Here is a 17,417-nt window from a genome sequence, read left to right on the forward strand (position 1 = left end):
TTTTTTAGGACATGTACCATGGTTTTAGGACATGCACTGTGGTATAATTATACTTTTAGGACATGTACTATGGTAGTTTCAACCTTGAAGTACCATAAATACCATAATCTTGAAGTTTGATTCGTTATTTTACATCATATGTCCTCATTTTGGACTTTTCTGAGCCCATTGTTATCAGATGTGAGTTTTGTCCTCCCATGTTCTCATTCCCTATATTATACCATTCAGACACACATCTATGACCAGAACTGCCAGCCTGTTTCTCAATCTCTTTGTAAACGTACTCAGATTCTTTGTAAACATACCGAACATCTTTCTCTATTGTGCTGTCTCATTTGTCTCTTAGGCTATTCAGCAGTCTGTAGAGACAAAACATTGCAAAAGAAATGAAAAGGAAAACATCAGACATCACTCATATCAAATCATTCCTTTTTCTCTGTCTGTTTCTTTCTCCAAGCGGCATGCCCAGTCCTCTGCAGTGGAAACGGTCAGTATGACAAGGGATCGTGTATCTGCTATAGCGGATGGAAGGGTCCGGAATGCGATGTTCCCATCAGCCAGTGCATCGACCCCCAGTGTGGTGGTCATGGCACGTGCACAGAGGGCACTTGTGTTTGTACTCTGGGCTACAAAGGAGAGAATTGCGCTGAGGGTGAGTGAGTATGAGTGTGTGTGTGATAGTGTGGTTTTCTGCAGACATTATTTCTTTGTCAATGGCTTAATAATACCCTCTGTGACTGTAATAGCTGTTTTCTGTCCATGAGGCTACTTAAAAAAGAGAAAAACACACTCTCACATATTTAAGCAGTCGTTTTTGGCTGTTTCCCTAGATTCTCTGGTAGTACCTAATGGGCTCCCGCAAAAACACTTCTCAGATATGAGTAAAAGCTGGAAAATGTATTGATCTAGGTGTTGAGAACAATAGCTTTGGTCTTGATTTTGAGCATGTGTATGTGTGTTCTGTAAAGTTCAGTGGCTCTTGAATAAGACAGTGACTGGCAATAAGAGAGAGAAGACAACAAGTTCCAGGAGTCTAAAAATGGAAAGGGAAAAGAAAGAAAAAGGCATAGACAGAAGAAAAAAGATGATGTATAAGAGGACTGGGATGAAAACATCCAGCAAACATAGAAATGGGTTGATGGAAAACAGAGTTTCAGAAAATCTGCTCATTACAGAGAGACAGTGATGGCAGCTAAACAAACAAACAATTAGAACAACAAAAGCCTTGCATATTAATTCTTCCTGATTCTCGTTCTCTAAACCTCTCATTCATTTTTGAAAGTCTGGCATCCAGTCCCATATTAAAATGTTTAGAGGGGGATTGAAGATATTTGAATACATAGTTCATCCAAAAAATTGAAAATTCTGTCATTGTTTACTCACTCTTTTGTCATTCCAATCCTGTGTAACACAAAAATAAATATTTAGATGAATGTTCATGTTACTCATTTCAATAAAATAAAAGCATAGTCAACAAGATGCTGTCAAACTCCAAAAAAAAAAAAAAACAACAAAAAAAAAAAAAATGACAAAATGTACATTTTTTGGGTAAAAATTCCTTTAGATGTATGTGTCAGTCAGGGTTTGTTCACATTTTGTGGTGCATATGTCCTCACAAAAACAACAACAAAAAGAAATTCACTTAAAAAAAAACAAAAAAAACATTAATAATATTCAAATGAAAATTTAAAAATGCACAAAGTTTGTCAATCAGGGTTAGGTTTAGGATATATAAAATATCATTAGTAAGAAAAAAAGAAACAATAGAATATCAATGGAACATTCCCTTCCCACCATGTCAGAAAAACAAATATGTGTGTGTGTAAAAAGAGAGGGTTTTTTTAGTGGGGCATGAGGAGCTTGAGGTGTTACAGATCACAAGGTCAGCACTTTTGCTTCTTTCATTTTTTCTTGCCGTTCTAAGATTTTTCAAATCAGATATTCATCACAGCAGAGTCACTCAAACAATTTACCTGAAGTGCCGGTGACACAGAAATCGATAGCCGTGATATGCAGTTTCTGCAGCATAAACATTTGGCATGAATGGCTTTATGTGCGTGAGGGGAAAAGAGCAGCACTTCTGTCAGCCGAGGAGGGCTGAGGCAAGGGTGTCACGCAGGGCACCATAGGGCCGGGTAATTTGTCAAATGGCTTTCTCACACTTTTCATGGCCAGATCTCTTTCTCTCAGTGGGCGATATCAATTTTTTGAGGCACCCCGGATGAAACATGCGAGAGACAGGGTCAAAGTCAAAAAGAGAGAGGAAGGAAGACAGACAGAGATGCTGAGACAGTGAGAGAGAGGGTTTGAGAGGTGAGTGTGAAAGGCTCTAGACAGGAAACTGCCATTCTCACACTTAGGGTGTGGTATATTGATTTATCATGCTTAGATGAAAGTTAGTAGTATGGACTTGTGGATGCTTTCTTAATCCTTCCAAGCCTATTTATATGTGATGTGTTTTTGTTCTTTGAATGTTTATGTTCTCAGTATCTAATGATATACACTAAGACTTCTGGGTATAGTAATTTGGTTTAATAAATAATAAAATATGTAATGAGGAAACAGGACTTTAATTATTAAAGTTGTAGTTGTGTGGCTTTTAGTTCACATCTACTAGTTTTTTAGGCTAGTTTACTTGTGTATTCCTAAAAGACAAAATTTATCTTTAAGTGCATGAATGAATTTACAGGCTTTCCTTCTATGACTCATCTTGCACTTAAAGGGATAGTTCACCCAAAAATGAAAATTTGATGTTTATCTGCTTACCCCCAGTGCATCCAAGATGTAGAGGACTTTTTTTCTTCAGTCGAACGCAAATTATGATTTTTAACTGCAACCGCTGCCGTCTGTCAGTCAAATAATAGCAGTGATTGGGAACTTGAACAATAAGAGTCGAAAAAACTTCCATAGACAACTCCAATTTAAACCCTGCGGCTCGTGACGGCACATTGATGTCCTAAGACACGAAACGATCGGTTTGTGCGAGAAACCGAAAAGTATTTATATAATTTTTTACCTCTAATACACCACTATGTCCAACTTCGTTCGACTTCCTGTTAGTGAGGTCTGATCGCGCTCTGACAACGGAAGTGATGTCTCGCGCTCATTGAAGTATATGGGCGAGACATCACTTCCGTCATCACAACGCGTTTTTTGACCTCACTAACAGGAAGCTGAACAAAGTTGGACATAGTGGTGTATTAGAGGTAAAAATTATATAAATAATGTTCGGTTTCTCGCACAAACCGATCGTTTCGTGTCTTAGGACATTAATGTGTCGTCACGAGCCACAGGGTTTAATTTTGATTTGTCTAAGCAAGTTTTACTTACTGTTATAGTTGAAGTTTCCATTTACTGCTATTATTTGACTGACAGACGGCAGCGGTAGCACTGCATAGTCTACATATCCTTTTTAAAGTCCTAGACCAGTGAGTGATTTTTTTTTTTCTTTTGTTGTTTGGTTAATTCAAAACTTATTAGGATGCTGTCACTTTAAGACCGAATGCACGCAATAATCGTGCAAACTTTCGTGATGATACAGCACTGATCCATCAACTGTACAGAGCTTCATTCCCGTTTGTTCATGTTTTCACAACATTGCATTGAATTCATAAAAATGTTACCAGCCATCTGGCGACTGACAGTTTCATATACTCGCCAACACTGTTTTTACTCGCAATATGTGCTTGGCGAGTGCTATTTTTTAGGCTATGCCTTCAGCTAATATCACTTTTGACTAAAAATAGCTATTATCAAATTCATTATCATGATTGTGGCACAAACTAAAAGCTTGGCCTTTTTAAAAAAAAAAAAAAATAAAGGTTTATGAACCAATGTCATAGGGTCTTTAATATTTATGACAGATGAATCCTCACTTATGACTCTCACATGTTGTACGCAGTTGACTGCTTGGATCCAACCTGCTCAAATAACGGCATCTGTGTGAACGGGGAGTGCCACTGTAAACCAGGCTGGGGTGGACCTAGCTGTGAGCTGCCCAGAGCACAATGCCCAGATCAGTGCCATGGTCACGGTGCTTTTATTCCGGACACGGGCGTCTGCAGCTGTGACCCCAATTGGATGGGCCCTGATTGTTCTGTTGGTCAGTCTGCATGTTTGTCAAATGTTTTAGCGTAACCTTTCATTTCATTATTCCTGATTTCTAATGTATGATATGTCATTTGTGTTAATACGGCTCTATCCTTCTGTCCTCAGAGGTTTGCTCGGTTGACTGCGGGACACATGGCGTATGCATGGGTGGTTCGTGCCGCTGCGAGGAGGGCTGGACGGGAGCGGCTTGTGACCAGCGTGTGTGTAACCCACTATGCGTAAAGCACGGCACCTGTAAAGATGGGAAGTGCGAGTGTGAGCAGGGCTGGAACGGAGAACACTGCACCATCGGTAGGCATACGCCAACCCCGGACCCAGGCATTGACCATTTCCTGCTCCTTACACTCACCATTACAACAGACGCCACAGCACTCTGCCTATACTGTTCTCATGAATGTTATATAGAGTTCTTCCTTAACACAAGAGGCTTCTGTTTTTGGATCACCAGTGTTGGTCCCAGGGCAACATTTTTATCAACCAGTTAGAACTGTTTTTAGGGTCTAGAATAATGTTATCATTGCTCTCTCATTTTGGGAATAGACTATGTTTGGAGAATGCCTTCTCCAGGACCAGCAAAAAATGTTGATCCAGGAACATGACCTACTTGCATGCAGCTTAGGGATTTAGGAGAACTCCAGGAAAACTTTATACTGGTGGTTCTAGTGATCATCCTTGACTGATCCATCAGGATGGGGTATGCAGTACATCACTCTAAAACCTGTCCCAAATGCTGCCCAAAATGTGTGTGGTCTTCCTCAGAGTCTACACTTTGGTGACGTAAATCAAGACGGATTCTAGTCCTCAAAAGTGTGCATAGAGGGAACATACTGTTGGGGCTACAAAAGCGGGCGTTCTTGAGTACCCATCTAAATAAAAAAATGAAAAATAGGACACACTATGGCAAGGGTTATCTAAAACTCTGTAGGAACGAGGCCCACCAGGAGCTGGATCAAACACAACCTGCCCTGCAGTCTTGTGAAAACCACAGACACAAGTGACAGTCATCACAAGTACACAAGTACAAATTAAGTGCGTCATTAGAGTCGGCCCAAATCTCTAGAGGAGAAGTTTTAAGCCACTATTTTAGAGAATAGTGGAGAATATCAAACTAAAATCTTCCCTTTAAATCTCTGTGTAATCAAATTACCATAAGTTTATATGAGTTGTAAATAGGGCATAAAAGACAGACTAAGGAGAAATCAGCAATAGCAGGGTCAATAGGTGTAGAAAATAGGGATGGATGGATGGATGGATGGATGGATGGATGGATGGATGGATGGATGGATGGATGGATGGATGGATGGATGGATGGATGGATGGATGGATGGATGGATGGATGGATGGATGGATGGATGGATGGAAAAAAAAATATTCACATATGAATCGTGATTCTATCTTCTAATGATTCGAATCGTTTCATAAATTTCAAAAATAGATATTCTAAATGTCTGTTAATAACGTGATGTTGACAGAACAAAGAACTGTGCAGCACAGTTCAGAGAGTGCACAGCCACAGTTGTTAGATTTCACAAAAAAAGCTAAACAATATTATATCAATATCAATATTATAAACAGACATGGCAAAACTGTACCAGGGGAACAAATATAAACAGTATAACTAATATTACCAATATCATAAAAAAATTCAAATAAATGCAATTTATTTAAAAACAAAAAAAAAAAAAAATAGTAAAATATAAAATATGTATAAGTTATAAATTGATCGATGAAGTAAAACAATAGCATAAGACTGAAAAATTATAATTCCACAAAAATTTTCTTTAAAGTTTAATTACGCCTATGAGTTGTATGTCATATCAATCAATTGGGGGCACATGTTTTCTTAAATACTGTGTAAGGAGGAGGGAGATTTTAGTTTAGAATCAAATCTAAAATCAAATCTATGCATATATCGAATCAAAAATTGATTCAAAATTGAGAATAGATTTTAATGAAATCGTGACCCCAAGAATCGATTTTAGTCAAAAGATCAATGATGGCTGTGCTCAGCTGCAATAGTGTGTGGAGTGGGGATTATTAAGCAGAAATAGACTGTTCCTCTGTCTGGTGTTGGACTTAGAACAGACTTAGTCGTGTTTGATCACGCCTCACACAGCAGAGGCAGATGAGTGGGCTGCTGGGTAATGAACAGTCCTTGCGGAATAGCAGCGGCTGATGAAAGGTAGAGGTGTCTTCACCTTGATAAGTCACTCCTCTTTATTTCCTTGACTCCTCTCTCTCAAAAATAGACTCAAAAGCCAGAGTTTTCCTTTCTATCATCATCTGTGGGTGTGTGTGTGTGTGTGTGTGTGTGTGTGTGTGTGTGTGTGTGTGTGTGTGTGTGTGTGTGTGTGTGCATGTTTGTCTGTCACTCCAAAGATGATATGACAAAGACTGAAAGTGCTCTGCCTTTAATCCTTCTCTCCATTGTACGCCATGACAGGAAGTATGTTTATCGTTGCCAAACTCTTTCTGTAGGCTAAAAAAGCCTTGTGCTTCCATCTTCAGTTTCCATTTTTATTTCTTCGAATTCTTCTGTTTTTAACTGATTCAAATGCAGCAAAAACATGTATTCATTTGTCTTCTTGTTATGATGCATTTTTATTCTCTCTGAATGTCCTCTCTGATGCAGACTTTTGGGATGGGAGTATTGAAGGTATTGTACCTCGTCGTACTGTGACTAGTGCTAGCTGCACTTTAGTCTGGTTGTGAGCAACCCCCCCGCCTCTGATAGCTTGGCTGCATAGCGACTGTGTGCTTCTGTTCGTAGAGTAGCCGTGGTGGAGTAGAATGTTGTGTCGAGTAGGTTCATAGTGCTAGTCTGTGTTCTTCAGCGTATGTGTTTATATTCTTGTTGTCAGCTGATGATAGTATAGCTCTAATCATCTGTTTTGCACCTCGTTGCTTTTGAAATGTCCCCCTCCAACAGCATTACCTAAGCTACGAAAGTGTCTAATCTGTCTCATTAATTTATAAGTATGAATGAATTCTACTAATGTATCTCTGAAGGGAACTGACTGCCTTGAGAAAAGTTTTGATGGCATTTTCTTTTCATCTTCTTCCCTCTGTGTAACGCTTAGTGTTTATAAATATAGGGGTCTATATAGGGGTCTCCTTGAAAAAATGCATGAGCCAAGACATTGCCATGTTGTTATAACCAGCCTGTCTGTCAGGTCTGTCAGGCTTTTACTGTCATAACGGAGCAACGGTTTGAAGAGAATTTTGCAGAGCAAGTTAGATTTTGTAACGTGTTTTTAAATATCTAACTGAAAAGAATAAATACAGTTTAATGACATTTTAAGTTAACTCTATCGCTCCCTTGAGTACTCAGCTTTGTTATCACCACAGTAATGTAAAAACCCTATGCACAACAGTAACAACAGTCTTTTTATAGGTAGAATTAGTTTCTGCATCTTTGAAGAAATTCATACGCTGTAAACCCGAATAAATTGGTAAAACTCAAAAGGAGGTAATCAGTTACATCAATTTTTAAGTTAAGAAACATGCCAGAAAACTGGCATATTTCAATTGCTTTTAACTTGAAATTTTTGAGTAAGTTATTTCATGCCATAAACTTAAAATTATAATGTAATTTCTTACCATTTATGAAATACCTGTTCTCAAACTAAGCACGTTCCACACGTCACCATAAAAATAAAAAATAAAAACATAACAGAAACTCTTCTAAGTTAGGATAAGAAAGCAATAAACACTACTATATCCACCACTTGAAGGTGCTAAAGAGGATCTTTTCGTCGACTGAGAAACCAAAGACTGTTAGTGAGTTTTTGAAATGAGCGCATGCGTAAGAACACCCCCCCTCCTTCACAGCTCATTTCGAGGGAACGCCTCCCAAAACTCGTGCACGAGTATTGGAACACGAGTGTTTACCACCGGCATTCGCTGTGTCATATTAGTGGATTCATTATGTCGGACTCACCGCAGGTAACTCATAATCTGCAGTTGTTACTCCTGTCTCCTGACAAAAACATTGCATGCAGCGCTTGTGGAGTGTGGAAAGTAACTGGAGCGTGCAGCCGCGCTCATCTCTCACAAGGAACGTCACGGCAGTGATTGACAAGCCAGAGGGTCAATCGTTTACGCGATGATCGTGTAAATGATTGGCTGATGTTTTTAAGGCCCTACCTCGTGCACAGATGATGTATATTAATATTATTCCTTTCAGTGCACCTAATAAATAGTCTTTTATCCCATCCCAGTTTCAGGTAAATTTAAGTTTGTCTAAATTAAAAGAAACAATTTCTCATAAAACTCAAAAACAATGAAACAATACAGATTACTTAAAATGCATCAGTTTTGTGAACTCAAAAGAAAACAAAAGTTCTAAATACTCATAAAAGTTAATTTCATAGAACTAATTTAGAGTTCGCCCTACTCAAACCAATTATTTATTTTGAGTGTTGGGGTTGACAGTGTAGAATGGTGCTAAAAACTTATTAGGAACTGTTTGCCTGGAATAACATGAGTTTAAGTGCCTTGTTCAAGAGCACAATTGTGATGGCTTTTTGTGGAACTGCTGTTGGAACTGGCAAACTCTGGTTAATAAACTTGAGCTGTAACCACTACAGTAAACCAGCCCCATTCCCTCCAACTGTTAAAGGAGCAGAGTTAAAGGCTGAGCCAACTACATGACTCTAAGCATAATGGGAATACATGCTTTTAAGTACACTGCAGTTTTCTACTGGAGGTAGAGTAGTGCTCACCAGGGCACACCAGCTCTTTGCAGTCTGTTTCAGTCTGGCTTTATGTTTGCACAAAACAGAGATGCAGGAGGCAAGTCATCCTACTCTCTACTTCCATCAAGTCCGCCTCAGACAAAAGAGCTCAATTACAGAGGAAACTGCAGAGTGGAGACAAAGATTTTCCTCTATCTGAGGTATGCATATAATCCAAGTAAAGAGATCGGGAGGGAGTGGATCCTAAGGTAAATGTGAAATTTCATGAACCATTGGTGCAGAGTGGGTCTGGAGCAGCAAGCAACATTTTTACTGTGCATATTTCAGCACACAGGGTTGCAGGACCACAGGAGGCATGGTAATGACTTTGTTTCAGCGCCTGCATGAGTTCCAACTCATAGGATGAATACTAATGGAGGGGCAGGAGTGTGTGTGCTTTCCTGTGAAGGGGGAGTATGGTGCATTTGCAGGGAGTGCAGGATAATGAGGAGTTTAACTGCAGGGCCCACAGTGATCACCTGAATGCTCATGCATCAGTGAATAAAAGCAAGTCTGGAACGAGAGCTAGTGACAATAGTTACTCGATTTAAATGCGCATCTCTAATTGGCCGAAATGACTGCAGATGAAAGGCCGCTGGAGGCATTGACTTTGTATGCTAGGGTATCCTGAGTGGATGTGAGTTACACTTGATCAAATGCATGATTGGCTCATGAGTGGAAACCATACCCACCCTGGGTAAAGAAGCATACAAGACAAATGCATCCTGGCTTCCCAACTGCACATCTGTTTGTCCTTTTAAAGAATGGCAAAGATTGTTAAATCTGCAGTGCACATTTTCTGTCCCTAGTCAAAACAGAAATTGCAGAAAAAATGATTGAATGCTTCCAAACACCTCAGTGAGAACTCATTTAGTTCGCACAGGACATTATCCCCTCGCTGATAAAGTTCAGAAAGAATTTGAGTAAAAATGTTCAGCTCCTCACACTGTTGAAGTTTAGGATGTTATTTGACTTTGTAGTAGTGCATGGAACAGTATAGGTGAGGAAAACCCAGACAGAGGGCGTTTTATACAGGAGGTGCTCACTCCCTGTGGGACTTTATCTGTCTCTACCTAAGGCGAATTTGGAGGATTTATGAATCTAACCTTTATTTTATGACCTTTAAAGGCGAGAGGGCTGCAGGCCAGTGGACGGATGCCGGTTTAGGACTAGATTTCTCTTCCACACATTCTTTTCCCCCCTCAATATCCCATCTTTTAAGACATTTATTTCTCAGTCCTTCCTCCTTCCTTCATTAATGACTCTTTCTTTCTTTCTTTCTTTCTTTTTGCAGTTTTTTTTCCTTTCCACCAGTCCATCTGTCTCTTTCTATCCACATCTCCATCCATCAGTGGCTGACTGTTGCTATGCAGTATGCTTCTTTCCCCATCTCACCTTTGCGTATCCCTCTCATACCGTGTGCGCTGACCCATAACTCAAGGCAATCTCAGCTCCTTTTTAAGTAGATTACAATAGAGTCAACCCACATTACTTTAGCCAGATAGCTTAATAGTTTGTGAAACCCCACTTTATTCTAGTTAGTGTGCTGAGAATCGACTGGCCTTTGGCATGAAAGAGGGGACCTACTCAGTGCTGCCCAATGAGGAAGATCAATGGTCACCATAGATTTTGCTGTCCTGGTGTTTCATAAGTATTTGGCTGCTTAAAATGGCAGCTTCATTTAAAAGGCAATCATTGCTAAGTGACTTTTCTCTCAGCTCAATATTGCGTGACAATCGATGAATAGCAGGCTGTTAATGTGGCATCTCAAGGACCCCAGACATTGAAAATTACATTAATTAAAGCAACATTTGATTTGAGTCACAATGGCTGAATGCGTCCCAGTGCATTCTGAGTTTTCACACTCCTCTGATCAAGTCCATTTCATTTTCCCTCATCACAAATCATCTGAAGTGTCACCTGTGCAGAGTCAGCTGCCAATAATACTATATAGCCTTGCGATGAAGGAAACTGGCTCCTTCCAAAAGGCCGTGTTTCCAGGGTAACCATAAGCTGAGGCTTTGACACGCTAACAGAAGTGTTAACTGTTGGAGATTAAACTCTGAGGCAACAGCAATGGTTTCTGATGACACAGTGTGAGGTCACAGCATGGTTTTCGTTTTACAGCGAGGTACGAGACGATGCCCACGGCAGTGCTGAGAAGTTTAGACCGCATGTTTTATTTACACAAAACTCCTGATGACTCGGAAATGTCAGGTCACATCTCCAGGGTGCTTAATTATGGACTGGTGCGGCTAAAGGAGAATAGTGCTTCGGGTTTTTTTGTTTTTTTTTCTCTTTGTGTTTGTATATCTCAGTCTCTGTCTCACCCAGAGAGAGTTTCCTTAAAACATTCACATCAATCCACGCTCTTCTCAAAACTGTTGTGACAAGATTGTTTTCTGCCTTTTGTCTTTTAGGGTGACTGTTTATCCCCTAACTGCATACATTAAACACCCACACGCTTCACTCCAAAAACCTGTGATATATTTATCAAAGCACTTCTGTCTCCATCTATAAAACATCTTTCAAACTTCCATACCTCTGTTTTCTCCCACACTATGTTCTTTTTTCTAAAGGTTCTCTCTCTCATACACACAAACACACACACAACATTTGTACCTCGACCTAAAGAGCCGTCCTAATCTGATCTGTAGACTCTGGTCTGTCCTAACCACATTCTTACATAAGAGCATTGCTCTCTATCCAGACAAATCAAATCAGCTACTGTAAATGAACAGTCGGAGAGTGTATGTGCTCTTTACAAATATCCCCTCCTGAATGGATGAGTTCTGATAAATTAATTTGCCACCAACTGCGTCTATCAGTGGAGACCACCGAAAATAATTTAATTGCCCACAGAGTTTGAACTGATTTAAGGTGTGAATATTAATGCTTTTCATATACTGTACTTCATCCCCTCAGACAGGCACTGAGCACATTGGAGGCAGATATGTTTGTGTGTGAGCACTGGTGCATGTCTGCCTATTGTGTCACGGCCAAAAGTTTGAAAACCTAGATACATATTAACATAAATGATAATTCTAATTTGCATTTCATGTTCATTTGTGGCAGTCAGTTTTGATTGTCTGGATTATGTCTGCAGTTTTCATGTTAATATGCTTTGTGTGCTGGCTCAGAGCTCTTTGAATAAAATTGAATTGAACAGGTGCAAACAGTGCCAAAATGCTGTTTTTTTTAATCATCTACTAATTTAGTTTCAGTGTAGATTCAAAGTTAGGCAAATAAACAACTGAACAAAAAGTTGATTGGCAGGATCAATGTATGGAAACTTAGAAAAATAAAATAAAAAAGATGGTAAACAAACTACATAACCAGAAAACAATTTAAAAGATGTTTTTTTTTTTTTTTTTTTTTTACAAATATATTCAGTAAATATTCAATAGTAATATCATTTATTTTAGTTCTAAATTTGATTCCATTCATTTTGATTTAGTTAGGAAAACCTAAAGCCTAGAAACTATTTCTAGCTTGTTTTCCAAAACTTTTGGTCACAATCATTGACATATCAATGCTCTTATGACTGGCGTGATGGATTTCTGCCTTTCTCAATCCATCTTCCTTGTCTCTCTGGCTCTTGCAGATGGCTGTCCTAACCGATGTAATGGAAATGGACAGTGTCTGCTGGGTCAAAACAGCTGGCACTGTGAGTGCAAAACCGGATGGAGAGGCACGGGCTGTAATGTCGCCATGGAGACTTCGTGTGCGGACAACAAAGACAATGAAGGAGGTGAGAGATCTTTTGTTTACTCTCTGGGCAATTTACGTCAAGTCAAGTCAAGTCATCTTCATTTATGTGGCGCTTTTTACAATGCATATTGTGTCAAAGCAGCTTTACATTGATAATTGGTATATAATTTTTCCTTTTAAAGAATAGTGTCAATGCAGGCAGATCAAAACTACTGTTGAATAAATGTCAAGGATACTGTTGAATATCAAATGGCAAGTCAAATTAAATTAAATTAGGGCTGCGCGATTAATCGTATTTTATCACGATAACAATATCTGCTTCTCTCGATTGATTTTAAATAATCGTCACGATATTGGCCCGCTCTATGAAAATGAACATAATTTGGAAATATTGGAATATTAGGAATTTCGCTGTTTTATCTTTTGAAGTTCCTAAAGGTTTTACCAGTTTTTAATATGTTGATCAGCTAGAAATGATTTTTCTTTGCTTTACGAATTTGCCGGGCAATTTGAATCTGGTTTGTCTTATTGCAAACAAATTGTGTTGCTTTAAAATCTAATGTGAATACATATTACAAAGCACTCACCAAAACCATGTTTTGTATTGATTTACCATCTAACGAAGTTATCATAGTTGGTTAAATTTAAGTCTATACGTCAAAGACTATATGTAATAAGAACAGCCACATGTGTGTAAGAACTGCTGCTGTGTGTAATTTCTGTGTATTTTACATAATTCCAAAAGGAATTACGCAAAAATATTAAAAGGCAGATTCATAGACATATTCACCCTGTTTGTTCCTGCAAACAGGTATTCTCAATCCATTACTTGTGCATGAAGTTGGACAGAGTTTGATAGCACCACAGTATTTACACTTTTCGAAGAAGTCATCTTATGAATGGCTTACTTATAGTTGTCTCAACAAATTAAGCTGCCATAGGGTAAAGTTTTTTTAACATCAAATAGATTACACACCACAGCTTTTATGTATTTCATTTCATGCTCTTGTGGAACGAGAGTGACTGTTCAGTACACAGTCGTTTGTGCGATGCTAACCAGACGTGGCAAATTTCTGTCTGTCTGTATATATATCTCTGTTCACAATTCTTATAAATTTCATCGGAACAAGCTAACCTTTTGAATTATGATGACTATGCTCAGAAAATAAATAGAGCTGGACTGTTGGCTTTCATCTGAAACAAGGAATTACAAAAAGAACGTCAGATGTTATGCTGTGAGTAATTTAATTCAAAGCCTAAAGGTGAGGGAAAGAAGAAAGCACTTTTCGAACTCTTTGGTAAATGAATACCGGGACAGAGGTAAAATTCAAATCCAACATCTTTGTGTTCAAAACGTACGGGAACACTTTGATGAAACGGCCTCTTGTTCAACAGATGAAGAATGTTTTTCTTTCTTTTTTTTTCTACAGAGAAAGAGATGAAGGGAGAAATCTTTTGCAGCCTTAGGCAGCTCTGATTGATTGTGCACCATTGTAATATGGCATTACTCATCACACCACTGTTTTGTTTCTTTTAGATGGTCTGACTGACTGTATGGATCCAGACTGCTGTATCCAAAGTCCCTGCCAAAACAGTCCACTTTGTAGAGGGTCTAGGGATCCCTTACAAGTCATCCAGCAAGGCCAGCACCCTGAGCAAAAAGTCCGTTCCTTCTATGACCGTGTCAAGATGCTAGTGGGCCGGGACAGCACACATATAATCCCTGCAGACAATCCCTTTAATGCAAGGTAACTTGCTCTACTGCACATGACAACTTCCCACCTGCTTGCTTGATAAGTGGGTAAATGTCATGTCTCCTGCATTGTACGGTAGGAGAAAAATGAAATACCCACTGAAGTACACACAATTTACGCCATATCTGTTGAGAGAACATTGAGTGCTGAGATAGTTATTGTCAGTTTTGTGTTATTTCGTAACCCTGAGCTATTTTAGGAACTGTATTGATTGATGTCAGTGGTGCTACAACACCTTCCTGTTTCTTTCTACTGTATATTTCTTGGAAAGACTGACAGATGAGTTGACTATTAAGAAATTTGTGGGATTTTTTTGATAGCCTTTTTTTTTTTTTTTTGATTGACTGATGGTATCTCTCTGCTTTTATTGGTTATATATCTTCTTGTTTGTTCGGTATTCTCCAGTCTGGCATCACTGATCAGAGGTCAGGTGGTGACTACAGATGGAACCCCGCTGGTGGGAGTTAATGTGTCATTTGTCAAGTACCCCCAGTATGGCTACACCCTCACACGCCAGGATGGAACGTAAGTTCACTGTAGTTCATTGCATTACTTGCAGTGTTGAATGCCATTCAGAAATTAATTGAGAATGTCTTTTAAATTCCAAATCAATTCCTGAATTTAAATTGAAGTAGCAAAATGAATGCTGAAATGCAATTTGAATGAAAGCAATTCATGTAATTGATTTGTCAAGACAAACTTTGATTGTTGGCTTGCCAGCCTTGTTTGAATGTTGTGAAAATACTACATAGATAGATACAAGATAGATAGATGCAAGATCATGGATTGATTCATTGATTCATTCATTCATTGATTCATTTGAAAAGAAGCCAATTCATCAGTTTTGCCGAACACTGGTCCAAGCCCATCATACAAGCAACACACTATCCTTTCCCCTCTGAAACACTTTGATTATTTCTGCCGCCAAGCCTTATTTTGTGACTTACTTGTTTACATAAGCTTCTAGTGATTTAGAGAGCTATATGCTAACTGAACAAATCTTTATTAGATTCATTTAGAGCAGAGTAAACTCAGTCTTTCCATTGAAATGACTGCAATATATCAAAACAATGAATTATCCCTCCCAGCGAAATGGCATTTTTTAATGGTAAAAGCATTCGGAATGTAATGGTGCTATCAATAACTGAGAATAACACAAGTACTTTTTTTTTCACTCCCCCGTCCTTTCTCTTTGTGTCATTAGATTTGACCTCATTGCCAATGGTGGAGCCTCTCTCACCCTACGCTTTGAGCGAGCGCCGTTTCTGAGTCAAGAGCGCACGGTGTGGCTCCCTTGGAACATTTTCTATGCCATGGACACTCTGATGTTGAAGACAGAGGAGAACACCATCCCGAGCTGTGACCTCAGTGGATTTGTGAGGCCTGATCCTGTGGTGGTGGCCTCTCCCCTTTCCTCTTTCTTCAGTTCCAGGCCAGGAGAGAGGTCCATCATTCCAGAGACACAGGTGTGATGAGATCCTTGGTTCCTTGAGACCTCCATTACTGTAATTAGCAGATTAATGCATTTTGCACTGATGGGAATCTTCAGTTAGACTTTACCCTTCAATTTTGCTCACTTCAGTGTCCCAAATATTATTCTATTTTTTCACTTTATTCCTGTTCCCTCAGCACTCTCTCTTTAGTCATTAAATTAGCTGACAGGTTGTTAACCTGACAAAACTCACAGGTCATCCCTCATCAACCAATTTCACTCTAATTATACTCTTTCTTTTTTTTTCCATTTCCCCTTCCTCTCATCTTTCTTAGTCTTTCTTCTACCCTATGACCTTCTTAATCATTTTCTTTCTTTTCTTTTCTTTTTTTTTTTGAAAATACCCTTTTCCTATGACATGAAAGTCATTCCTCCATCTGTCCGCCAGGTTCTCCATGAGCAGCTAGAGATTCCTGGCACCGGTCTGAAGCTCTGTCACCTGAGTTCCCGGACCTCAGGTTACTGCTCCTTGCTCAAGATCACCATGACTCAAGCCGTGGTGCCCCTCAGCCTAGTCAAAGTCCATCTGATGGTTGCGGTGGAGGGCCACCTCTTCCAAAAGTGGTTCCATGCCTCGCCTAACCTCGCCTACACCTTTATCTGGGACAAGACTGATGCATATGGTCAGCGTGTCTACGGCCTCTCTGACGCAGTGGGTAAGCACACACAATCGATTATGACTGAATGCGTGGCTTAGTTATTGGCACACATGCTCTGACAGAATTTCCTCATAAATTTTACTATCCCATAACAGTCATTGTTCTTAAAAAATATATAATTTTGTGAATTTGACCTCCAAACAAACATTTTATTCAAATATCTATTTTATTGAACATTATTACTCCACTGCGCTCCATTGGTTGATGTTTATGAGCAAATGCTCACTCAGTGATGTTTTTGACACAGCTTGCTGTTAATCAGTGATGCACCAAAATTTCAGCAACAGAAAATATTCCATTTCCCTCAATGATTGCAGCCAAAACTGTTTTGGCCGAAAGTGAAAATTCATTTCCATCTGAAACAGTTTTGAAAGGCTGGAAAATAATTGACTGAAACAGTGATGCTTCTCAGATGGCACATTTTGACTGTGTCATTGTCTATTTTGTGCACATGAACCAATCAAATCTTCCTCTTTACTATTAGTTATAGTACAACATAAACATGAATGAACATCAGAAGGTATGTAGAAAGACATAGTGCAATTTACTGAAATCTATCATGTAATTAAGCCTTAGATGCAGTTTAATGCTTATATACAACTCAGTTTGTGAGTGTTGATTTGTAAATAAATTTAATTAATTGATAATGAAATATTACTTTGGTTTCAGTTTTTTAAGGCTAAATGAAAACTTTAGTTTTGGTTTTGGTAAAAAAAAATAATAATTTCAGTACATCACTACTGTTAATACACATTTTTTGGCAGATAGAAAAATAGGCTTGACTTTCAGTTCATCGCAATAACGGAAAAGGACTGTAACAGTAAAATGTAAGTTATGCGCTGGTAAATGCATAAAACACATCTCTCAAGAGCATTAAATGGCACAAACGATGTCAGCACTTGACGTAGTACCCAGCCCACATTAAACTCTGCTCTTATAAGCCTCTTTTGAAACG

General features: G+C 38.9%; 1 protein-coding gene across 4 annotated transcripts in view; it reads left to right on the plus strand.

The window, feature by feature from the left end:
* tenm2a (teneurin transmembrane protein 2a) overlaps window positions 1-17,417 on the plus strand; it is a 383,777-nt gene that overhangs the window by 351,166 nt on the left and 15,194 nt on the right. For 2 of the 4 annotated variants that reach the window (XM_067385867.1, XM_067385876.1), the window contains 9 exons: window positions 458-652; window positions 3,902-4,102; window positions 4,216-4,401; window positions 6,743-6,766; window positions 12,451-12,597; window positions 14,095-14,305; window positions 14,717-14,836; window positions 15,516-15,777; window positions 16,192-16,459. In XM_067385867.1, coding sequence (XP_067241968.1) covers window positions 458-652; window positions 3,902-4,102; window positions 4,216-4,401; window positions 6,743-6,766; window positions 12,451-12,597; window positions 14,095-14,305; window positions 14,717-14,836; window positions 15,516-15,777; window positions 16,192-16,459 — 1,614 coding nt within the window. The remainder of the gene's footprint in view (window positions 1-457; window positions 653-3,901; window positions 4,103-4,215; window positions 4,402-6,742; window positions 6,767-12,450; window positions 12,598-14,094; window positions 14,306-14,716; window positions 14,837-15,515; window positions 15,778-16,191; window positions 16,460-17,417) is intronic. The other 2 variants (XM_067385884.1, XM_067385894.1) reach the window with 1 other exon arrangement.

This window comes from Chanodichthys erythropterus, chromosome 1, assembly GCF_024489055.1.
Source record: "Chanodichthys erythropterus isolate Z2021 chromosome 1, ASM2448905v1, whole genome shotgun sequence".
Lineage (NCBI taxonomy): Eukaryota > Metazoa > Chordata > Actinopteri > Cypriniformes > Xenocyprididae > Chanodichthys > Chanodichthys erythropterus.